The sequence below is a fragment of the Theropithecus gelada genome, chromosome 20 (assembly GCF_003255815.1).
Source record: "Theropithecus gelada isolate Dixy chromosome 20, Tgel_1.0, whole genome shotgun sequence".
NCBI lineage: Eukaryota > Metazoa > Chordata > Mammalia > Primates > Cercopithecidae > Theropithecus > Theropithecus gelada.
In genome coordinates this window covers 14,585,972-14,607,807 of record NC_037688.1, presented here as the reverse complement: position 1 = coordinate 14,607,807, position 21,836 = coordinate 14,585,972, and the positions used below count along the sequence as shown (strand labels likewise).

At 50.2% G+C, this 21,836-nt stretch overlaps 3 protein-coding genes and 1 pseudogene across 7 annotated transcripts; 3 read left to right on the top strand and 1 right to left on the bottom strand.

The window, feature by feature from the left end:
• Positions 1 to 1,473: 1,473 nt before the first annotated feature.
• Positions 1,474 to 18,330, bottom strand: LOC112614633 (metallothionein-2). Of its 4 annotated transcripts, none has more exons than XM_025371344.1 (3): positions 18,212 to 18,300; positions 18,039 to 18,104; positions 1,474 to 1,701 (listed from the first exon to the last, which is right to left on the bottom strand). In XM_025371344.1, the coding sequence occupies exons 1-3, from the start codon at positions 18,237 to 18,239 to the stop codon at positions 1,610 to 1,612; spliced, it is 186 nt and encodes a 61-aa protein (XP_025227129.1). In that variant the 5' UTR covers positions 18,240 to 18,300; the 3' UTR covers positions 1,474 to 1,609. The 4 variants fall into 4 exon arrangements, with proteins under 4 accessions (XP_025227129.1, XP_025227127.1, XP_025227130.1 ...); XM_025371342.1 differs by lacking the exons at positions 18,039 to 18,104; positions 18,212 to 18,300 and adding exons at positions 2,036 to 2,101; positions 2,707 to 2,799; XM_025371345.1 differs by lacking the exon at positions 18,039 to 18,104 and adding an exon at positions 2,036 to 2,101 and having other exon boundaries at positions 1,480 to 1,701; positions 18,212 to 18,239.
• On the top strand, positions 4,616 to 5,736 carry LOC112614640 (metallothionein-2-like). Its single transcript, XM_025371351.1, has 3 exons — positions 4,616 to 4,643; positions 5,236 to 5,301; positions 5,645 to 5,736. Exons 1-3 carry the CDS (start codon positions 4,616 to 4,618, stop codon positions 5,734 to 5,736), a joined length of 186 nt encoding a protein of 61 aa, XP_025227136.1.
• LOC112614641 lies at positions 9,762 to 11,021 on the top strand (annotated as a pseudogene).
• A 1,789-nt stretch (positions 18,331 to 20,119) lies between the features above and the next one.
• On the top strand, positions 20,120 to 21,376 carry LOC112614621 (metallothionein-1E-like). Of its 2 annotated transcripts, XM_025371328.1 has the most exons (3): positions 20,120 to 20,147; positions 20,727 to 20,792; positions 21,140 to 21,231. In XM_025371328.1, the coding sequence occupies exons 1-3, from the start codon at positions 20,120 to 20,122 to the stop codon at positions 21,229 to 21,231; spliced, it is 186 nt and encodes a 61-aa protein (XP_025227113.1). The 2 variants fall into 2 exon arrangements, with proteins under 2 accessions (XP_025227113.1, XP_025227112.1); XM_025371327.1 differs by having other exon boundaries at positions 20,727 to 21,376.
• Positions 21,377 to 21,836: the final 460 nt, after the last annotated feature.

Genomic DNA, 21,836 nt, shown 5'->3' with positions numbered 1-21,836 from the left:
AATTTTTGTAATTTTTGTAGAGATGGGGTTTCTCCATGTTGCCCAGGCTGGTCTCAAACTCCTGGGCTCAAACAACCTTCCCACCTCTGCCTCCCAAAGGGCTGGTATTACAGGCATGATGAGCCACTGTGCCCGGCCCACTCTCTCATTTAATCCCTGCATTGAGAATAATCTCCTTTCTACAAATGAGGCACTAGATGCTCAGAGAGTTTGGGTGACTTGCCCAAATCACACAGCTAGTAAGCGGTGGAGTGGGCTGTGAACTAGGACTGCCTGGCAACTAAAACTATGCCCTAGGTGTTGGCTGCCTCCTGAAATCGCTTCACAGGAAAGCAGCAGGTAAGTGTGGTCCTGACTTCTAGGCAAGGAGACTCACCTTCCTCCTTAGGGATCGAACATCAAATAGCATCCCCCCGACAAATGGAGGGACTAACTTGTCATCAACAAGACATCCAGGACTCTTTCCTTCCTGAGGAACATCACCACACTCAGCCAGTTGCACAATCTGCCATAGCTGTGTTCTGAGAACTTCAGTAAATAAAGTATTAGCAATTGTGGAGATGATGAAATCAAAAGCAAAATTCCAAAATAACTTCATCTGCAACCCACAATCACAGTGTCTTGCCAGGAGCATGCTGGTTTGAAATAGTCAAGGGCTGGAGCTTGAAAGAGGAACAACCTCAACCTGAACTTGGGAGGAGTTTCCAAAGATTCAGAGCCAAGTTCCAACAGGGAGCTCTCAGGATTCAGCGAGTGTCCTGAGTGTGCTGTCTGTGACGCTGGCTAGGCCAAGCCAGATGGTTCCTCATGAGAATGTCCTGGCCTGTGCTGCTGAAGGTGTGTGGTCCACAGTGGGGCCAGTCTGCTGTCTCCAGTCTGCAATGCAAATCATCCATGAACGTATGTGCAGAGTTTGTAAATCTTCCATTTTTCTGTTATTTGTGTATTTATTGAGTTTTTTTGGTGTAAAATGTAACAAGTGGGTTCTATATTTTGTGTTTCATTATCTTCATAATTAATATTACTTTATTTACAAAGGTTTAGATCTGGGGTGGATAGAAAATGAAAACTGTCTCTTCGCCATGGAGTCTGAGAAGCCCCGTGTAGGATTCAAGCAACTCAGGCATTGGAATCCACCCACTGTGGTCACTTTCAAGCCCAAAATCTGCTGAAGAACTGAACTTGGTTAGGGAAACCTGCGAATAAACATGAGGAATGGAGAAGTCCCTGTGCCACATTTAACATGATTGGAGCTGATCGCGTATGTCTCCATGCTCATATGGAAGCATGATCCGGCACAGTGCAGGTGCATTTTACAGAAGATGGAGGTCTGTGATGTAACTGGGCTTGCCTGAAGGCACTCAGACTGTTAGAGGCTCACATTTCCATCCAGAGCCCAGTCTCTAAACTCCCAGTTCAATCTCCCACCCCAATCCCTTATTCCAAAAAAAACAACAGGAACCAGAACCAGAATCAAGTCTGTGTTTAATTATTATTCACATATTTCACAGACAAAAGGAGTGTAGCAAATGGGTCGCAGTTGTAGAAAACAAAATCCTGGATTTTACGTGTCATTCTGTTTTCATCTGACAGCAGGGCAGTCCCGACCTCAGGCGCAGCAGCTGCACTTCTCTGACGCCCCTTTGCAGATACAGCCCTGGGAACACTTGGCACAGCCCAGGGGGCAGCAGGAGCAGCAGCCTGGGGAAAAAGGGAGACAGAGGTCGCAGCAGACTTGACCAGGGAGCTCCCTGTCCCAACAGCAGGCCTAACTCGAGGTCAGACCCCAGCCCCCGAGGATCAGGATGGTGTGGCTTTGTCAGGAGACAAGTGGTGGATGTTGAGGTGAGTCTTCCTATGAGAGACTGCCCAGTCCCACAGGAGCCCTGGACAGGGCAGAAGACTGGAAAGGCAGTCATGGCCTAGGGGGACAAAGGAAGGCCAGTTCCCCAGAAGCACACACTCAGGGCCAACCTTGGGTTCCCTCCCAACCTTAGCCACAGCCCCAGATTCCTGGAGATGGCCCCGCACTCACTCTTCTTGCAGGAGGTGCATTTGCACTCTTTGCACTTGCAGGAACCAGGGCAGGCACAGGAGACACCTGCAAGGAAGAGCAAAAGCCAGTGAAAGGTGAGTGAGATGCAGAAGGTACAGCAGTGGGTCAATGAGTGTCCAGTGTCCCTTCGTCTGTGCAGGGCCAGCCCTCAGAGCTCCTTTCCCACTCAGCAGAGGAAGAGAAACTCCTTCATGCTGGGAAGGCCAAACACCCTACCGTTTTTATTCAAAAGGAAAGTCCCAGGCTCCAGGCACAGCCCGGGAAGACTACAACTTCCACATTCTGTCAAGAACCCCGAAGAGGCAATGTCCCCTCCTATCCAATGCCTCCCATCCAATCCGGCAGCTCAGAGCCTGGTTAGAGCATTGAGGCTCAGCCAGCAGCCTTGTGACCTACGGGGTTTTGTGGTGCAGGACAGCCTTGAGTCTCAGGACCCTCAACTCTGACATAGAGGCACAGGGAGCAGGGCAATGCTCTCAGGAGCTTGGCCAAGAGAAAAGAATAGGAAGAATCTTTCTCAAAAGAAGAATAAAGGAGTCACCTTCAGCTCAGATCGCAAAACGCGACCTCCTCAAACCCAGGGACACTCTCTCTCTCTGTGGTGTCTGGGAATTTGGCATTCCAAGGCACAGAACCCGGGCGTCCCTTACCAGCGGCGCAGGAGCATTTGGGGTCCATTGCAACCCGAAGCGAGACTGGAGTTCCCAGGCGAGAAGGGAAGAGGGAGTGGAACACGTGGAAGGTGTGGTGAAGCGCAACAGTTGGCGGCTCCTTTTGTAGTCAGGGGTAGGCGCCGGGAGCAGAGACCCCGCCCCGCCCTTGCACCGGACCAGCTGAGTCCAAGTCGCCAGTAGTCCTGGGCTGGGCTGTGTGCCGCAGAGGTGCCGGGCGCAAAGCACCCTGAGTGCAGGTCGGTACACACCGCCGGCCTCCGCCTTTCGCACTGGCTCGCGCGGGAGGCGTTGTGCACCCGGATTAGCTGCTTCTTTCACCCTGCCGAGTCTGCCCAGTTCCTTGAGATTACCTGCTACTCCCCCACCCTTGGCGTTCCGCATGGCCCGAGACCCTGACCTGCGCCCCACACCCCGAGGCCTGTCCACCCCTTTGCCAACAGTTAAGCCTTGCAACCCCAGTCTCTTGTTCAACTGTCTGGATTGGCGGGAGCAGGGAGCATAGCAAGGGAGCAGTGTGCAAAGGACAGGCGGAGGATGCGACCTTCGGATCTCTGGCATTGCCTGTCCCTTTCCCCTTCCCCTCCTCAGTTCTTCCACCAGGTTTCTCCTGTGCACAGCTACTCCGAAGACACAAGGCCCTGTCTCCCTCCCATCAAAGTATACTTATTCATATCCCTCTATGTCTCTGTTTTGCTTCTAGGACTGACCTTGATGCTTGGTTTTGTTTAAAGATTTCAATCAGTGAAGAGATGAACATACCTGGGCCATGGGGAAGCTTCATCACTGACCTCTCTCCCTTGAGAAGCTGACAGGATTCACACGCAGCAGTGCCACTTCCCAGCCCTCTGACCCTGGGCTAGTGGCTTGAACTCCTGGTATTGTCATTGTCCAGATTAGGAATACAGGTTCACGAATAGAACTCACGTCCGTTTAGGGTTGCTGTGAGAGTTCAAAGATAGAAAGTGACTAAACGGTCAAACACGGACCCGTGTAATGTAGAGTAATAGGAATATGGAAGGAAAAATAAGCAGCTCTCTTGCTTTCTAATTTAATGCAGGATCTTCATATCACCTTCAATGATCCCTCTTCTGGGGACATCTCACACATTCAAAACTGCCATCCTGTAGTGGGGTACCTGGCTAGGCTGTGGGGAGACCCTGGAGAGATTTATGCAAAGGAGGACCTGGACAAATGTGGCCCATTCAGCCCCTCAAGAGTGGAGAATGGAAGAGAGAGAGGCAGAGCCCTATGTGTTCTGTGTTGCTGTGCACAGGAGAAATGTGGCCAAAGGACTGAGGTAAGAACCGGGACAGGGCAGATAAGGCCAGAGATGTGAAGTTTGCACCCTTGGCCTGCCTTTGCACACTACTGCCTTGCGGTGCTCCTTGCTTTGTCAGATCCAGAAAGTGGAGCACAAGACTGGGATTGCCCTCGACTCCAGGAAAGACTTAGCTATCGACTTGAGACCTGGGCGTTGGTGGGGGTGGGGGGAAATCCAGAATACTGGGGTAGTCGGAACGCCAAGGGGCGGGTGTAGTAGGCAACTTCAGGGAAGCTGGAAGGCCCCGCAGGGTGAGAGAAGCCGCGCACCCGGGTGCACAGCGCCTCCCTCGCGAGCCATTGCGAAAGGGGCGATCCTGCGGTGTGCACCCAGCTGCGCTCAAGGAACTTGCACCTGGCCCATCTGCTGCGCACAGCCCAGCCCAGGACAGCTGGCGGTGCTGACTCGGCGGGGCGGGTGCAAGGGCGGGGCGGGGCGTCTGCGCCCGGCCGCCTTTCTTGACTATAAATGCAGCCGCTGGCTGTTGGGCTCCACCACGCCTTCCACGTCCACCACTGCCTCTTCTCTTCTCGCTTCGGAACTCCACTCTTGCCTCCTGTTGCAATGGACCCCAACTGCTCCTGCGCCTCTGGTAAGGGGCGCCCGGGTTCTGCGCATTGGGATGCCGAATTCTCAGACATCATGGAGAGTGTCCCTGGGTTTGAGGAGGTCTTATTTTGTGATCTGAGCTGAAGAGGACTCCTTTATTCGTCCAGTGCTTTCCTTTGGCCAAGCTCCTGCGAGCATGTCCCTCCTCCCTGTGCATCTGTGTCAGAGTTGAGGGTCCTGAGGCTCAAGGCTGTCCTGCTCCATGTCACCCGGTTGGTCACAGGGCTGCTGGCTAAGCCCCAGTTCTCGAACTTGACTCTTAGCAGCTGGATTGGAATGGAAGCATTGGGTGGGAGGGGACATTGCCTCTTCCGGGTTCAGGACAGAAAGTCGAAGTCGCAGTCTTCCTGGGCCATATAGGAGCCTGGGACTTTCCTTTGGAATACAAATAGGCGGGTGCTTGGTTTTCCCAGCATGAAGGGAGAGGACATGGCGCTTCTCTTCCTCTGCTCTTAGTGGGAAAGCAGCTCTGAGGGCTGGGCCTGCACAGAGGAGGGGGAACCGGACAATTATTGACCCACTGCTGCACCTTCTGCATCTCATTCACCCCTGCGTGGCGTTTTCTCTCCTTGCAGGTGCCTCCTGTGCCTGCCCTGGCTCCTGCAAGTGCAAAGAGTGCAAATGCACCTCCTGCAAGAAGAGTGAGTGCGGGGCCATCTCCAGGAATCTGGGGCTGTGGCTAAGGTTGGGAGGGAACCCAAGGCTGGCCCTGAGTGCATGCTTCTCAGGAACTGGCCTTCCTTTGTCCCTGTAGGCCATCACTGCCTGTCTAGTCTTCTGACCTTTCCAGGGCTTATGTGGGGTGGGGAAGCTTTCTCATAGGAAGACCCACCCCAGTGGCACCAGTTGTCTCCTGACAAAACCATGCCATCCTCAACTAAGGGTCCTCAGGGTCTGGAGGCAGGGATGGAGACAGGCCTCTGTTCGGGCAGGGAGGTCTCTGGTCGACTCTGCTGTGACCTCTCACTCTCCCTTCCTCCTCAGGCTGCTGCTCCTGCTGCCCTGTGGGCTGTGCCAAGTGTGCCCAGGGCTGCATCTGCAAAGGGGTGTTGGACAAGTGCAGCTGCTGCGCCTGATGCTGGGACAACCCTGCTCCCAAATATAGATTGATTAGTAAAATCCAGGATTTTTTGCTTTTTTGATACAACCTTGACCCATTTGCTGCATTCCTTTTCCTGTGAAATATGTGAATCATAATTAAACACTTAGACTTGATTCTGGTTCTGGTTCCTGTGTGTTTTTTGGAATAAGGGACTGGGGTAGAAGATTGAACTGGGAGTTTAAGAGACTGGTCTCTGGATGGAAATGTGAGCCTCTAACAGTCTGAGCACCTTCAGGCAAGCCCTGCTAACTCACTGAGCTTTATCTTCCACAAAATGCACCTGCACTGTGCCAGATCATATGGGGACAGGCAACGTACACGATCAGCTCCAATCATGTTAAATGTGGCACAGAGACTTCTCCATTCCTCATGGTTATTCTCAGGTTTCCCTGACCAAGTTCAGTTTCTCAGCAGATTTTGGGATTGAAAGTGACCACAGGAGGTAGATTCCAATGCCTGAGTTAGATGAATCCTACACGGGGCTTCTCAGACTCCCTGGTGAAGGGACAGTTTTCATTTTCTACCCAGCCCAGACCTACACCTTTGTAAATAAAGTAATATTAATTATGAAGATAATGAAACACAAAATACGGAACCCATTTTTTACATGTTACACAAAAAAATCAATAAGTACATACAGAAATAACAGAAAAATGGAAGATTTAGAAATTCTGCACATTTGTTCATGGATGATTTGCATTGCAGACTGGAGACAGCAGACACAGTCCACGACATTCTCATGAGGAACCATCTGGCTTGGCCTAGCCAGCGTCACAGACAGCACACTCAGGACACTCGCTGAACCCTGAGAGCTCCCTGTTGGGAGTTGGCTCTGAATCTTTGGAAATTCCTCCCAAATTCAGGTTGAGTTTGTTCCTTTTTCAAGCTCCAGCCCTTGACTACTTCGAACCAGATACTCCCGGCAAGATGCAGTGTCAGCATGGGTTGCAAGTAAAGTTATTTTGGAATTTTCATTTTGATTTCATCATCTCCGTAATTAATATTAGTTTATTAACAGAAGTTCTCAGAACACAGCTATGGCAGATTGTGCAGCTTGCTAAGCGTGGTGATGTTCCTTAGAAAGGAAAGAGTCCCTGGATGTCTTATTAATGACAAGTTAGTCCCTCCATTTGTGGGGGGGATGCTATTCGATGTTCAGTCAAGGAAGAAGATGAGTCTCCTTGCCTAGAAGTCAGGACCACACTTACCTGCTGCTTCCCTGTGAAGCGATTTCAGGAGGCAGACTGCGCCTAGGGCATAGTTTTAGTTGCCAGGCAGTCCTAGTTCACAGCCCACTCCACCACTTACTGGCTATGTGGTTTGGGCAAGTCACCCAAACTCTCTGAGCATCTAGTGCCTCATTTGTAGAAAGGAGATTATTCTCAAGGCAGGGATTAAATGAGAGAGTGGGCCGGGCACAGTGGCGCATGCCTGTAATGCCAGCACTTTAGGAGGCAGAGGTGGGAAGGTTGTTTGAGCCCAGGAGTTTGAGACAAGCCTGGGCAATATGGAGAAACCCCGTCTCTACAAAAAATACAAAAATTAGATGGCGTGATGCCATACACCTGTGGTCCCAGCCACTCTGTAGGCTGAGATAGGAAGATTGCTTAAGTCCGGGATATAGAGGCCAGCCAAGATTGTGCCACTGCACTCCAGGCTAGGCAACAGAACAAGACTCTGTCTAAACAAAAACCAAAACCAAAACAAACAAAAAAAGAAAATGAGAAAGTGGCCTGGCTGCTGCCTAGATTATAATAAACAGTGGTGATTATGATCATTCTCTCTGCACTGACTTTCTTGGATAAAGATACCATTAAATCCTAACTTGCTCTTGAAGAAAGGCTCATTGGTTTGGAAGCATTGCTGTGGATGGGATGCTGTGGAGGGTTTGCATCCCTGGCTGATCCAGTGCCAGCAGGAGTGTGGATGTCCTCCTGCAGAAAGTCCTCTGTGATAAGATGCTGCCCCAACATTTGAACACACATAAAATCCGTTCCCATTCTTCATGTCATTTGACCTTCAGGTGACAAGTTGAATGAAAGTCACAAGCTTCAGGACAGGGACAGAAAATATTCAGGGGCTGGCGTGCTTAAGTCGTCTTTCAGAGGAATTAAACAACCTGCCCAATGCCACACAGCTGAGAAGGAAAAGGATGCATGAACCTATGGTACGGCTGGCCTCTGGCCCTCCCTACAGCTGGCAGATCATGCCATCCCTGTATGCCAAACCCTGCCCATCTCAGTTCAAAGCTATAAGGGACCTTGGAGATGAACAAATTTTGCTCTTGGCTTGAGAAATAGGAACTGAAGCCCAGAGAGGTCACAGGTATGCACAGAGATCTGACTGCAACTAAATGTGCTTCCACTGCTGCCTCCTAGCCAGACTTCCAGTGTCCTCATCTTTGTGTTGACTTGGTGGCATAGAGCAGGGGGTAAAGACATGATGCTGAGGTCAGCCTGCATGAGTGCAAATCCCACCTCTGCCACTATGTGTGTGACATAACCTCTGTGTATCAGTCTTATCAACTGAAGTATAATGATATCTGGCTTGTAAAATTAAATGATTTAATTCATGTAAGGAACTTAGAATGGTGCCTGGCAAGGGGTGAGTCATCTACAACATTAACTGTTGCTTTTTTTTTTTTTTCTCATTTTACATAGCTTGGGGGTATTTATTTACTCACAGACAAAGCAGCCAGGCCAGATGTGCTCACTTGTGTATCCTGTTATTCTCATCTACTACATGAACATGTGTCCTGTGGTCAAAAGAGACGTTTGTTCTTCCCATAAAATAGTCATCAACACTAGGGATACAAAGCTATAAGCAAGATTCCATCCATGCCTCATGTCAGATCAAAAACAATGTCACTTCTGCATACACAGTCACTGTATGTTACTTAACGTACAACATTGAAGTGATTAATATTTTCTTAAATATATTTTTATTTAAAGCACACTCTTTTCCAGCAGCGAAAATGAAAATCAGTCTTATTCCACACATAGAAGACAACCAGAAGTATAAATGTGTTGTATGTCTGTGTATATATATAACAGTTATAGATTGCTTCTGTCACAGCTCATGGTTTAGCTTGTGGCTTGACATTGTTTAAAAGATGTCCAGCAATAGGGAAATGCTGATGACAGACCCGGGCCAAAGGAAGGCCTGATCATGGACACTTTCTCTTGAGAAGCTGGCTAGATTCAAATCAGTGACAACTTTTCCATTCTGTGATGTTGAGCAAGTTACTTAAAGTTTATGTTATAATTGTCAGATTAGTAAAACGTGTTCATAAATAGTATTTCCCTTTAGGATTGTTGGGAGGGTTCAAAGAAACAATGATTTAAACGGGCCTGGCAAAATCGAAATGTTATATGATAGCATGGAAGGAAGTGAGAGAGGCTGACCCGTGGTCGCCAGGTTGTGTGTACAGGGGGAAGGAGTTTGAGGGTCCTAGGTGGGAAGAGCGACAGGCAATGCGGGGCGAGGGCGGGGGAGAAACAAAAGTCACCTCCATGGCCACACATGTGCACACAGCTCACTCTCTCTGCTCCCAGCTCCAGCCAATGAAGAAGGTGAGGACGAGGATGGAGCTGCACACTGACCCGGGGGACGCGAAGTTGGTGGCAAAGGTGCAGGTCGGGGGATGGGGATAACACGACTACCTGGGAATGGAAAACGGCCCTTAGGGTGTCAGGGGCGCCACGTACCTCCGGCAGCACAGCTCCTTCTGCGCCAGCAGGCGCCAAAGGGGCAGCCCTCCGGGGCCCACCAGGCTGTGCTCAGGGGATAATGCGCCCCACCCGCCTATTGCGCACATCCCAACCCAAGACGCCAGGCGCCGCGGATTCCGCGTCAGGGTGGAGGAGGGGGTGCTCTGCACCCGGCGCCCTTCTCTACCTGTAAATTGATCGCCGGGTTCCTAGAATCCACCAAGCCTCCCACCTGCCCCACTGCGTCTTCCCCTCTCCCTTAGAAACTCCAGCCGCACCTCGACTCGCAATGGACCCCAAGTGCTCCTGCTTCACTAGTAAGAGATACCGGGTTTCGAGGCCTTAGGATCTCCATTTTCATTCCAGAGGATAGAATGTCCCCAGGGCAGGAGGGAGGTGTATTTTGAGCTCTTCCTAAAGTGAACTCCTTTACTTTGCACTTCTCGTGCGTTTTCCGTCAAGCGCCTTCATCACCACTTAGAACGCTGCCATCTTCCCAGCGCCTCCCATTTCTGAGAAGACTGAGGCTCAAAACTGCCAGGTCACCCAGATAGCCAGTGGGGTCCTGGACTGGGACCCAGTGCTCTGTCCAGCATTAGAGCTGCCTGAGGTGGATGGGAGGCAGGAAGCATTGCCTCTAAGGGATTCCTGACAGAAGGCCTTGTGGAGTAAAATTAGGAGGGCGCCTGCCCTGTGTGGAGGCCTGTGAGAGCCTGTGTGGAGAAAAGATGCGGCTGGGCTTCCGTGCGCCTGAGCAGAATAAGGTACCAGGTTTCCCGTGCACTGAGCAGGAGGATGCTGAGGGCCTGCTCCTAACCCTGCACCACACTCACTGCTCACTGCCTTTTTCTCTACCTTGCAGGTGGGTCCTGCACCTGTGCCGGCTCCTGCACATGCAAAGAGTACACATGAACCTCCTGCAAGAAGAGTGAGTGCGGGGCCTTCCCTGAGAATCTTGGGGCTGGGCTGAGTGAGAGGAGGGATCTCAGATTGTGCAGGCAGGAGCAGGCTCATCACTAGCTTCCCACATCCCCTGAAACGGATTCAGGATCAGAGCTGGAGGAACATTAGAGATGGTTGATTCCCAATCAACCTTCATTCTTAACAATGGGGAAACTGAGGTCACAAGAAGGCACCAGCCGGCCAACAATAGACCTGATTCTTGAAGACTTTCCTGACTGAAGTGTATAGTCCCGGAGAATTGTCCTTCCTTTGTCCGCACAGTCCCAGTCACTGCCTGTCCAGTCTTCTGCCCTGTCCTGGCTCAGTGGGGCTGAGCAAGTTTTTCATAGGAAGGCTCTCACTGCAAAGATCCACCACTGTCTCCTGACAGAGCGCACCGTCCCGAACGAAGTCTCCTCCAGGTCTCGGTGCGAGCTTGAGCCAGGCCCGCTGTTGGGGCAGAGAGGTGACTGTTCAAGTCAGCTGTGACCTGTCCCTCTCCCCTTCTTGCCCAGGCTGCTGCTTCTGCTGCCCCGTGGGCTGTGCTAAGTGTGCCCAGGGATGTGTCTGTAAAGGGACATCTGACAGGTGCAGCTGCCGCGCCTGATGTAGGGAAAGCTCTGTTCCCAGAAGTAGAAAGTGTACGAACCCTTAATTGTTTTCCATACAGCACTGACCCATTAGTACATTTGGTTTTTCAAAAATAAAATAATAAAAGTTGACTTTATTCAGGCTTGGTTTTATTTTGTGTGCCTTGGACAAAAGTGACCTGATACCCGACAGAGCTGAGATGAGGGACTGCACTGAGAGTCCAGTCACGTGCACTCTGGTACCAGGTCCTATCACCTTACACACTGAGTTCTTTAAGGCAAATCACATTACCTGTCTCAGCTAAAAAATGTAAAAGCATTATACATGTAGGCCAGGCATCGTGTCTCACACCTGTAATCCTTGCATTTTGGGAAGCAAAGGTGAGTGGATCACCTGAGGTCAGAAGTTCAAGACCAGCCTGGCCAATGTGATGAAACCCCCATCTCTACTGAAAATACAAAAATTAGCCGGGAGTGCTATCAGGTGCCTGTAATCCCAGCTATTCGGGAGGCTGAAGCAGGAGAATCACTTGAACCTGGGAGGCAGTGGTTGCAATGAGCAGAGAACGCACTGCTGTACTCCAGCCTGGGTGACAAGAGCGAATCTCAAAAAAAAAAAAAAAAAACCATTATACATCTAAGAGATGTAACGGTATGGGCATCTACAACAGACCTAAGCTTTGGCAAAATGAACTGATATGAATTAGTATGAAATATAGAAACAAAATCCACTTTTTATACTCAACAGGCAAATTATTAATATAAATATATAAAAATAAAATAATGCATATGAAAAACAATAAATATATGAAAAGCAAAATATATTATCATATTTAAATAAATAACAGAAAAATAAAAGAATTTACAAACATTGCATATCTGTTCGAGGGTGTGTATTTCACACTGGGAACGGTGTGTAGACTGACCCTCATGCGTGGATCACTCATCTTCAGCAGTGCTGGCCTGGACATGCCCAAAAGGAACTATCCGTCCTGAACTGCCCCGTGTCACTCATGGAACTCTCGCTACCCCTGAGAGCTCCTTGTTCTGACTCGGCTCTGAATCTTTGGAAGTTTCTCCCAAGGTCAGGCTGCAGTCTCCTCCTTCAAACTCCAGCCCTTGGTTACTCCAGGCCAGCACAGTGAATAGGGAGGTGGAGCGAAGTGTCCAGCACTGTCCTGGCAAGCTGACTAGAGATAGCAACTGGGGCTCCCAGGTGAAGTATTTGACTCGGCCTCTGCAGGGGTGATGGCATATTCTGTAGTTTGAAGGGGTGTGGTGTGCACTGAGAAGGATGAGGACTGATCATTGCTACCGAAAGCTGGTCCCTCCGGCTATCTGCTCAGGGAATTGTTTGGTTTTTTTTTTGAGACGGAGACTCGCTCTGTCGCCTGGGCTGGAGTGCAGTGGCCGGATCTCAGCTCACTGCAAGCTCTGCCTCCCGGGTTTATGCTGCCTCAGCCTCCGGAGTAGCTGGGACTACAGGCGCCCGCCTAGCTTTTTGTATTTTTTTTAGTAGAGACGGGGTTTCACCATGTTAGCCAGGATGGTCTCGATCTCTTGACCTCGTGATCCGCCCGTCTCGGCCTCCCAAAGTGCTGGGATTACAAGCTTGAGCCACCGCGCCCGGCCTGGGAATTGTTATTTGTGGTTCAATCACAGGGAAGATGAGACAGGTGGCCCAGGAGTCAAGCCCTAGATGGGCTGCAGGTGCTCTTTGTGAAGAGGGAATTTCAGAAGGGAGCCTGGGCCAAGTGCAGGCTTTGGTGTCACACAGCTGGGTTCACAGCCCACTTCACTCCTTACGAGCTGTGTGGCCTGCACAAGTCACTTAACCTCTCTGAGCCTCCATTTCTCATCTGTATACAGGAGATTTTATTTCCATGCAGGGATTAAACGGGACAGTGGCCTGGTACTAGTGGCCTAGGGCTTACTGAACAGTGTTATTATAATCATTTCTCCATGTGGACTTTCTAGACAGACAATCCTGTTAGCTCCCATCAAGCTCCTTGGAAAAGGCCCATCTGCCTGCAGGTATTAAGTGGACTGAAGTTGGAGATGGGTTTGGAGTCTTGCTGTTCTGCTCTCAAGGCCATGTGGATGACCTCCTGCACCAGCTCTCCGGGATAAGAGACTGCTCCAGCATTCAGACAGAGAACAAGCCTTTCCCACCTTTCAAGTCATTTGATTGTCATACAAACCAGGGACACAGTGAATGCGCAGGGTTTGGTGAGATGGTGCTGTCTTCTAGAGGAGTTGTACTGTCTTTTAGAGGAGTTAAGCAATCTTCCCAAGGTTACACAGTTCAGAAGTAAAGGCATGAATGAATCTATGCTGTGGGTGTCCTCATGCCCTCGCCGTAGTGGAAGATCATGCTGTCCATGGATGCTAGGCCCAGCCCCTCACATTCCAGAGCTGGAAGGTCCCATGGTTAGTTAGCCCAATTGTGCCCCTGACTTGATAGCTGGGGAACTGAAGCCCAGAGAGGACATGCAGTTATGCAGAGGCTCTGGCTGCCAGCTCAGTGCTCTTCCCACTGTGCCTCTGTGCCAGAGTTAGTGTCTTCATGTGTCACATGGCAGGGTGACATAGGGTTGTGGTTGAGGACATTATCCTATGGTCAGCCTGTATGAGTGCCAATCCCAGATGTATCATCCTGTATACCTGGGTGAAACAACCTCTCTGTGGCTCAGTTTCCTGGATTGTAAAAGGGGCAGAATATAATAATACATCACGTGCTGTATAAGCACGTTTTAGTTACAGATGTACTACGTATAGGAAGGTGGTCCTATAAGGTTATAAGGTAATTGTACTGTACCTTTCTATGTTTAACTACATCTAGATACACAAATACCACTGTATTATAATTGCCCTCAGTGTTCAGTACAGTATTATGCTGTACAGCAGAAGCAGAGGGGATATGAATGAGGAGCATTTGATGGCAACCTTCTATGTCTGGAAGTTAAACTGATTCTTTTTCCAGTAGTGGTTAGGAGTTTGCTTTTCATATAAATATATCTATGGGAATAGGAGTCATTTGAAACAGAAACATTACATCACATATTGGTGCAGGTGATCGCAGTACTGGCAGGCATCCTTCCAATTCTGTTATGGGGACAGGGACTGTCTTGCTCATGGCTTTATATTTCTGGTGTGAATCCCTATTTTGTGGGAAGAGTGTAGGACTCTGTCAGGGCTACAGGACAATGCTCATGTGAGTGATGAGTCAGACAGAGGACACACAGGGAGGGACACCAGGCCTGGCTTTTTTTTTTTTTTTTTTTTGCCTGGAGTAAAAATGTCATCTGTGATATCGTAAGAGTCTGTTTTGGAGGCTATAACCAGATAACATAGACTGGGTAATTTGTAATACCAGAAGTTTGTTTCTGTCAGTTCTGGAGGATGAGGTATAAGGCCAAGTCACCAGCATATTTGGAGTCTTGTGAGGGTCTCATTCTTCTCCTTGGGCCCTCACATGGTGGCAGGGGTTAAAGAAGACGCTTCTTCGGGTGTCTTTTATTAAGGCTCTAGTCCCACTCATGAGCGCGTTGTCCTCTCAGTGTAGTCACCTCTAAAATGCATCACCTCTTAAAAGCAACACACTAGGAATCAGAATTCAACACACGAATTTTGGAAGGGTACACGCATTCCGGCCCTAGCAGCCATGATTGACACTAATGAAATCGTAGCTAATGTTGTAGAGCACTCACGATGTACGAGGTAGCATTCTAAGTTCTCTACATACACTAAATCATTTACTTTTATGAAACTATCCCTATTACACTCATGTATCACTTAATAATGGGAATACATTCTGATAAACCCATCTTTAAGGAATTTCATCTTTGTGCAGACATCACAGAGTGTTGATTAGGTAGGATGATGACCTACTACGCACATAGACTACACATAGATTGTATGGTGTGGCCTATTGCTCCTAGGGTTCAAAGCTCTACAGCATGTTACTGAATATTATAGGCAATTGTAACACAATGGTAAATATTTGTGCATCTAAACATAGCTCAACATTAAAAAGTCCAGTAAAATGTCTTTATTATAACCTTATGGGACCATCATTATATACACTGTCTAGAGTTGGCCAATATGGTATTTTTTGGCACATGAGTACATTCTACCCCTTTACACTGCAGGAAACTGAAACACAGAGAGGTTATGTCACCGACATATAAGTGACACTGCTGGGTTTTGCATACATGCAGGTTGACTGCAGCAACATGCCCTCAATCACAACTCTCTGTCACCTGTTCATGAAAACCATGAGGACTCTGAACCTGCCACAGAGGCAGATTGGGAAGAGCACTGAGTTGGCAGTCAGAGCCTGTGCATAGCTCTGGGTCTTCTCTGGAATTCAGCTGCCCAGCTGCCTTCAAGGGCACAACAGGGCTAACTGGCCACGGGCCCTTCCAGCTCTGGACTGTGAGGGGCCGGGCTTAGCATCCACTGGCATCATGATCTGCTGCTATGTTGAGCACATGAGGACAGCCATAGCATAGATTCATTCGTCCCTCTACTTCTGAGTTGTGTGACCTTGGGCAGATTGCTTAACTCCTCTAGAAGACAGTACAATCTCGCAGACCCTGTACATTCAATATGTCTCTGGTTTGTGTGAAGATCAATGACTCAAAGTGTGGGAAAGTCTTGTTCTCTGTCCAAATGCTGCAGCAGTGTATCATCCTGGAGAATTTTGTGCAGGAGGTCATCCGTATGCCCTTGAGACCAGATCAACAAGAGACCCACCTTCAACTTCCAGTCCACATGATACCTCCAGGCAGATTAGTGTTACCCAAGGAGCCTGATGGGATGCACACATGGACAAATGATTATAACAGCACTGTTCATTAAGGCCAAGCCAGGTACCAGGGTACTGTCACACTTAATCCTTACATAAATTTATAATCTGCTTTCTACAAGTCAGGAAATGGAGACATAGAGAGGTTAAGGGACTTGTGGCAGCTCCACAGCCAGGAAGGTGTGAAGTGGGCTGTGAATCTGGTTATGTGACACCCAGACTTGCACATGACCCAGGCTGCCTTCTGAATTGCCCTCTTCACAAAGGGCACCTGCGGGCAAGCATGGTCCTGACTCCTGGGCCACTTGACTCATCTTCCTCTGTGATTGAACAGCAATAGCAATTCCCTGAAGCAGTAGCCAGAGGAACCTACTGTTGGCCTAACTACCAGTCACCAGGGTGATGCCTCACTCCTTCTTGATGAACAGCAACACACCTTCCAACTGCAGAATATGCCGTCACCCCTGCATTGGCACATGACATCCTTCATCTGGACCCAGTCCTTCTCATGACTCTGCATTGCCACGATGATGCTTTCCTCCACATCCCCAGTCACTTTGCTCCCCTGAGTTAATCAAGGTTGGAATTTAAAGAACAAAAGTAGCTTAATCTTGGGAGAAACTGCCAAAGATTCAGACGCAAGTCACTACAGGGAGCACTCAGGGGTCAGCGAGTGTCCTGTTGGTGACACCATCCAGTCAGGACTGATGGTTCCTTGTGAGGATGTCATGACCACTGCTGCTCAAAGTGTGTAATCTACACACTAGGGCCTGTCTGCTATTTACAGTCTGTAGTGCACAGCATCCATTAACATATATGTAGATTATAAAGTTGTAATTTTCCTGGTATTTCTTTTTATATTGATTGAACTTTTTCCTGTTGAGCCGAAAAATGGATTTTGTAATTTTTTTATGAGGTCTCCTTCTGTCACCCAGACTGTGGTGCAATGGTGAAAACATGGCTCACTGCAGCCTTCAGTTCCTGAGTTAGATGGATTCTCCTGCCTCAGCCTCCAAGTAGCTAGGATTACAGACTTGCATCACCATACTTTGCAAAGTGTTTATTTATTTAGAGACAGGAGTCTCCCTATGTTGCCAAGGCTAGTCTCAAACTCCTGGTGTCAAGTGGTCCTCCCATTTGCCTCTCAAAATATGGGGAATATAGGTGTGAGTCATGCTACTCAGCCGGATTTTGTATGTTGAATTTAGTTTCATGATTTCCATCATTAGTATTATTTCATTTACCAAGGTTTAGGTGTGGAATGGATAGGAATGAAAAACCGCTCCTTCATCCTGGAGTTTGAGAAGCCTCGTGTAGAAGTAAATAACTAAAGACTTTGATTCCATCCCCTGTAGTTACTTTTGAACCTGAAATCCAAAGAGGAATTGAAGTTGGACAGAGAAATCAGAGAAGGAACAGGAGGCATTCAGAATTTTCTGTGCGGCATTTGAGAATGAAGGTGGTCCTGTATCCCGGATCCCCGCCAATGCCCTGACGATGTGCTATTCCTTTCTGCAGAAGAGGAAGCACAGTGAGGCAGCTTGGCTTGCCTTAAGGCACTTGGATTGTTAGGGGCTCACATTTCCATCTAGAGCCCAGGAGGCTGCATTCCCAGTTCAATCCCTGGTCCCAGTCTCTGATTTCCAAAACACGCAAGGGAAACTGAAGGCAGAATCATGTCTAAAGTGTTTAATTATCACTCACATATTTCATAGGAAAAGGAATGTAGCAAACCGGTCAAGGTGGTATAAAAAAAATCTAGGTTTGTACATGTCTGGCTATTAACATCTCGGAGAAAGGCTGTCCTGGCATCAGTCGCAGCAGCTGCATGTCTCTGACGCCCCTTTGCAGACATAGCCCTGGGCACACTTGGCACAGCCCACGCGGTAGCGGGAGCAGCAGCCTGGGGAAGAAGAGGAGCGCGAGAGGTCACAACTGACTCGCCCAGGGACCTCCCTGCCCAACAGAGCCTCCAGCTCCAAAGGACCCTTAGTTCAGGATGGCATGGCTTTGTCAGGAGACAGCTAGGGAATACTTGGGGTAGGTCTTCCTATGAGAAAGCTGTCCAGCCCCAAAGGCTCCCTGGACAGGGCAGAAGACTGGAAAGGCAGTGACAAGGTATGGGGAGAAAGGAAGGCCAGTTCCCCAAAAGCATGCCTCCAGGGCCAGCCTTGGGTTCCCTCCCAACCTTAGCCCCAGACAATGGAGATGGCCCCGCACTCACTCTTCTTGCAGGAAGTGCATTTACACTCTTTGCACGTGCAGGAGCCGGCGCAGGAGCAGGAGTCACCTGTGAGAAAGAGAAAAAGCCAGTGAGCCGTGAGTGAGATGCAGAAGATACAGCAGTGAGTTAATGAGTGTCCATTGCCCAAGACACAGAACCCGGGAGCCCCTTACCAGCCGCGCAGGAGCAGTTGGGGTCCATTGCAACCCGAGGAGAGGCTGGAGTTCCCAAGCCAGAAGGGAAGAGACAGTGGTGCACGTGGAAGGCGTGGTGGAGCCCAACAGCCAGCGGCTGCTTTTATAGTCAGCGGAGGGGGCCGGGCGCAGACACCTCGCCCCGCCCTTGCACCCGCCCTGCCCAGTCTGCCCCGCCGGCCGTCCTGGGCTGGGCTGTGCGCAATAGATGGGCCAGGTGCAATGTCCCTTGAGCTCAGCGGGGTGCACACCGTGGGACGGCCCCTTTCGCTCGCGAGGGAGGCGCTGTGCGGCTTCTCTCACCCTGCCGGGCCTTCCCAACTTCCCTGAGGTTGCCTGCTACACCCGCCCCTTGGCGTTCTGCCTACCCCAGTATTCTGTCTTTCCCCCCACTTTCACCAACGCCCAGGTCTCTAGTCAATAGCTAAGCCTTTCCTGGAGTCGAGGGTAACCCCAGTCTTGTGCTCCACTTTCTGGATCTGCCAAAGCAAGGAACATAGCAAGGCAGCAGTGTGCAAAGGGCAGGCCAAGGGTGCAAACTTCACATCTCTGGCCTTATCCGCCCTGTCCCCGGTTCCTACCTCAGTCCTTTGGTCACGTTTCTCCTGTGCACAGCAACACAGAAGACACAGGGCTCTGCCTTTCTCTCTTCCATTCTCCACTCTTGAGGGCCTGAGTGGGCACCTTTGTCCAGGTCCTCCTTGGCATAAATCTCTCCAGGGTCTCCCCACAGCTTAGCCGGGTACCCTAATACAGGATGGCAGTTTTGAAAGTGTGGGATGTCCCTAGAAGAGGGATCATTGAAGGTGATATGAAGATCCTGCATTAAATTAGAAAGCAAGAGAGCTGGTTATTTTTCCTTCCATGTTTCTATTGCTCTGCGGTTACACGGGTCTGGGTTTGGTCCTGTTTAGTCACTTTCTTTGAACCCTCACAACAACCATAAAGGGACATGTGTTCTATTTATGAACCCGTATTCCTAATCTGGACAATGACAATACCAGCAGTTCAAGCCACTAGCCCAGGGTCAGGGGGCTGGGAAGTGGCACTGATGGGTGTGAATCCTGTCAGCTTCTCAAGGGAGAGAGGTCGGTGATGAAGCTTCCCTATGGCTTAGATATGTTTATCTCTTCACTGCTTGAAATCTTTAAACAAAACCAAGCATCAAGGTCAGTCCTAGAAGCAAAACAGAGACATAGAGGGATATGAATAAGTATACTTTGACGGGAGGGAGACAGGGCCCTGTGCCTTCCGTGTTTCTGTGCACAGCAGAAACGTGGTGGAAGAACTGAGGTGGGGACAGGAACAGGGACAGGCAATGCCAGAGATCCGAAGGTCACATCCTCCGCCTGTCCCTTGCACACTACTCCCTTGCTATGCTCCCTCCTCCCGCCAATCCAGACAGTCGAACAAGAGACTGGGGTTGCACTGGGACTCCAGGAAAGGCTTAGCTGTAGACAAGGGGGTGGGCAGGCCCCGGGGTGTGGGGCGCAGGTCAGCATTTCCGGGCACGCGGAACGCCAAGGAGTGGGAGTAGCAGGTAATCTTGGGGAACTGGGAAGGCCCCTCAGGGTGAGAGAAGCAGCTCACCCGGGTGCACAGCGCCTCCCGCGCTAGCCGGTGGGAAAGGGGCGGCCAGGCGGTGTGCACCGACTTGCGTTCACCGTGCTTTGCGCCCGGCCCGTCTGCTGCGCACAGGCCAGCCCAGGACCGCGGGCGGCTGGGACTCAGGAGGGCGAGTGCAAGGGCGGGGTGGGATTTCTGCTCCCGGCCCGCTCCCCGACTATAAGAGCAGCCGCTGGCTGTGGAGCTGCACCACGCACTCCAGGTGCTCCACCGCCTCTTGGCTTCTCGCTTGGGAACTCCAGAGTCTCGCCTCAGCTTGCAATGGACCCCAACTGCTCCTGCGCCGCTGGTAAGGGGCGCCCGGGTCTGTGCCTTGGGATGCTAAATTCCCAGACACCATGGAGAGTGTCCCTGGGTTTGAGGAGGTCGCGTTTTGCGATCTGAGGTGAGGTGACTACTTTACTTCGTCCAGTGCTTTCCTCTTGGTCAAGCTCCTGACAGCATTGCCCTCCTCCCTGTGCCTCTGTGTCAGTTGAGGGTCCTGAGGCTCAAGGCTGTCCTGCTCCACATCATCCCGTTGGTCACGAGGCTGCTGGCTGAGCCTCAATTATCTAACCAGGCTCTGAGCATCTGGATTGGATGGGAGGCAAGGGACATTGCCTCTTCGGGGTTCAGGACAGAATGTGGAAGTCGCAGTCTTCCCGGGCTGTGCCTGGAGACTGGGACTTACCTTTGGAATACAAATGGAGGGGGCTCGGTTTTCCCAACATGAAAGGAGAGGAGATGGGGCTTCTCTTCCTCTGCTGAGTGGGAAAGGAGCTCTGAGGGCTGGCCCTGCACAGAGGAGGGGGAACTGGACACTCATAGACCTACTGCTGTATCTTCTGCATCTCATTCACCACTCGCTGGCTTTTTCTCTTCCTTGCAGGTGGCTCCTGCACCTGCGCCGGCTCCTGCAAGTGCAAAGCGTGCAAATGCACCTCCTGCAAGAAGAGTGAGTGCAGGGCCATCTCCAGGAATCTGGGGCTGTGGCTAAGGTTGGGAGGGAACCCAAGGCTGACACTGAGTGCTTGCTTCTGGGGAACTGGCCTTCCTTTGCCCCAGTTGGCTGTGTCATTCCCTCTCCATGCTTTCTGCCCTGAGTTCAGATGGAGCAGGACAGCATTTTTCTCTTGGGACACAAACCCCAACTGTACCATCTGCGGTTTCAGAACAGAGCTGTGGCACACGAAAAAAGCATCCTCTGGGTCTGGCGTCTGAGCTCGAGCCAGGCTTGCTATTGGGGCAGGGAGGTGCCTGGTCCAGTCTACTGCCACCTCTCACTCTCCCCTTCTTCCCCAGGCTGCTGCTCCTGCTGCCCCGTGGGCTGTGCCAAGTGTGCCCAGGGCTGTGTCTGCAAAGGGGCGTCGGAGAAGTGCAGCTGCTGTGCCTGATGTGGGAAGAGCTCTGCTCCCAGGTGTAAATAGAGCAACCTGCACAACCTGGAGGTTTTTTTACATACAACCCCTAGCCATTTGCTGCATGTCCTATTATATTAAATATGTGAATGACAATAAAACAATTTTGACTTGAATCTTACTGTGGTCTTCTTTGTGTGTCTTGGAAAAAAATGGACTTGGGTGGGGGTTAAACCACGAGTTTAGATAGCAGGCTCTGGATGGAAATGTGAGCCACTAATAATGTGAACACTTTTAGGCCAGCCAGGTTACCTCATTGAGTTTACACTTCTGTAAAATGGGATTGCACTGTGCACACCATATGGGTGGGGACCATACATGATCGCTTCCAGTCTCATGCCAAATGTAGCACAGAAACTGCATCCCTCATTTTTATTTTCTGATTTTCCTGCCCAGCCTCAGATCCACATTGGATTTGAGGCTTAAAAGTGGCTACAGTGCTGGTACTCAACTCCTCAGTTCCTTGAATCCTACAAGGGTGCTAGGCTTTGGATGTTTTGTCACTGCCAAATCTCATGTTGAAATGTGACTTCCAATATTGCAGGTGAGGCCAAGTGGGAGCTTTTGGGGTCATGAGGACA

Coding starts and splice junctions, on each gene's coding strand:
- LOC112614640 (XM_025371351.1), top strand. CDS start 4,616: ATGGACCCCAACTGCTCCTGCGCCTCTG. Junction 4,644..5,235: donor CAACTGCTCCTGCGCCTCTG/GTAAGGGGCGCC, acceptor CTCTCCTTGCAG/GTGCCTCCTGTGCCTGCCCT. Junction 5,302..5,644: donor ATGCACCTCCTGCAAGAAGA/GTGAGTGCGGGG, acceptor CTTCCTCCTCAG/GCTGCTGCTCCTGCTGCCCT.
- LOC112614633 (XM_025371343.1), bottom strand. CDS start 18,239: ATGGACCCCAACTGCTCCTGCGCGGCTG. Junction 18,105..18,211: donor CAACTGCTCCTGCGCGGCTG/GTAAGGGGCTCC, acceptor TCTTTCTCACAG/GTGACTCCTGCTCCTGCGCC. Junction 17,718..18,038: donor ATGCACTTCCTGCAAGAAGA/GTGAGTGCGGGG, acceptor CTTCTTCCCCAG/GCTGCTGCTCCCGCTACCGC.
- LOC112614621 (XM_025371327.1), top strand. CDS start 20,120: ATGGACCCCAACTGCTCCTGCGCCGCTG. Junction 20,148..20,726: donor CAACTGCTCCTGCGCCGCTG/GTAAGGGGCGCC, acceptor TCTTCCTTGCAG/GTGGCTCCTGCACCTGCGCC.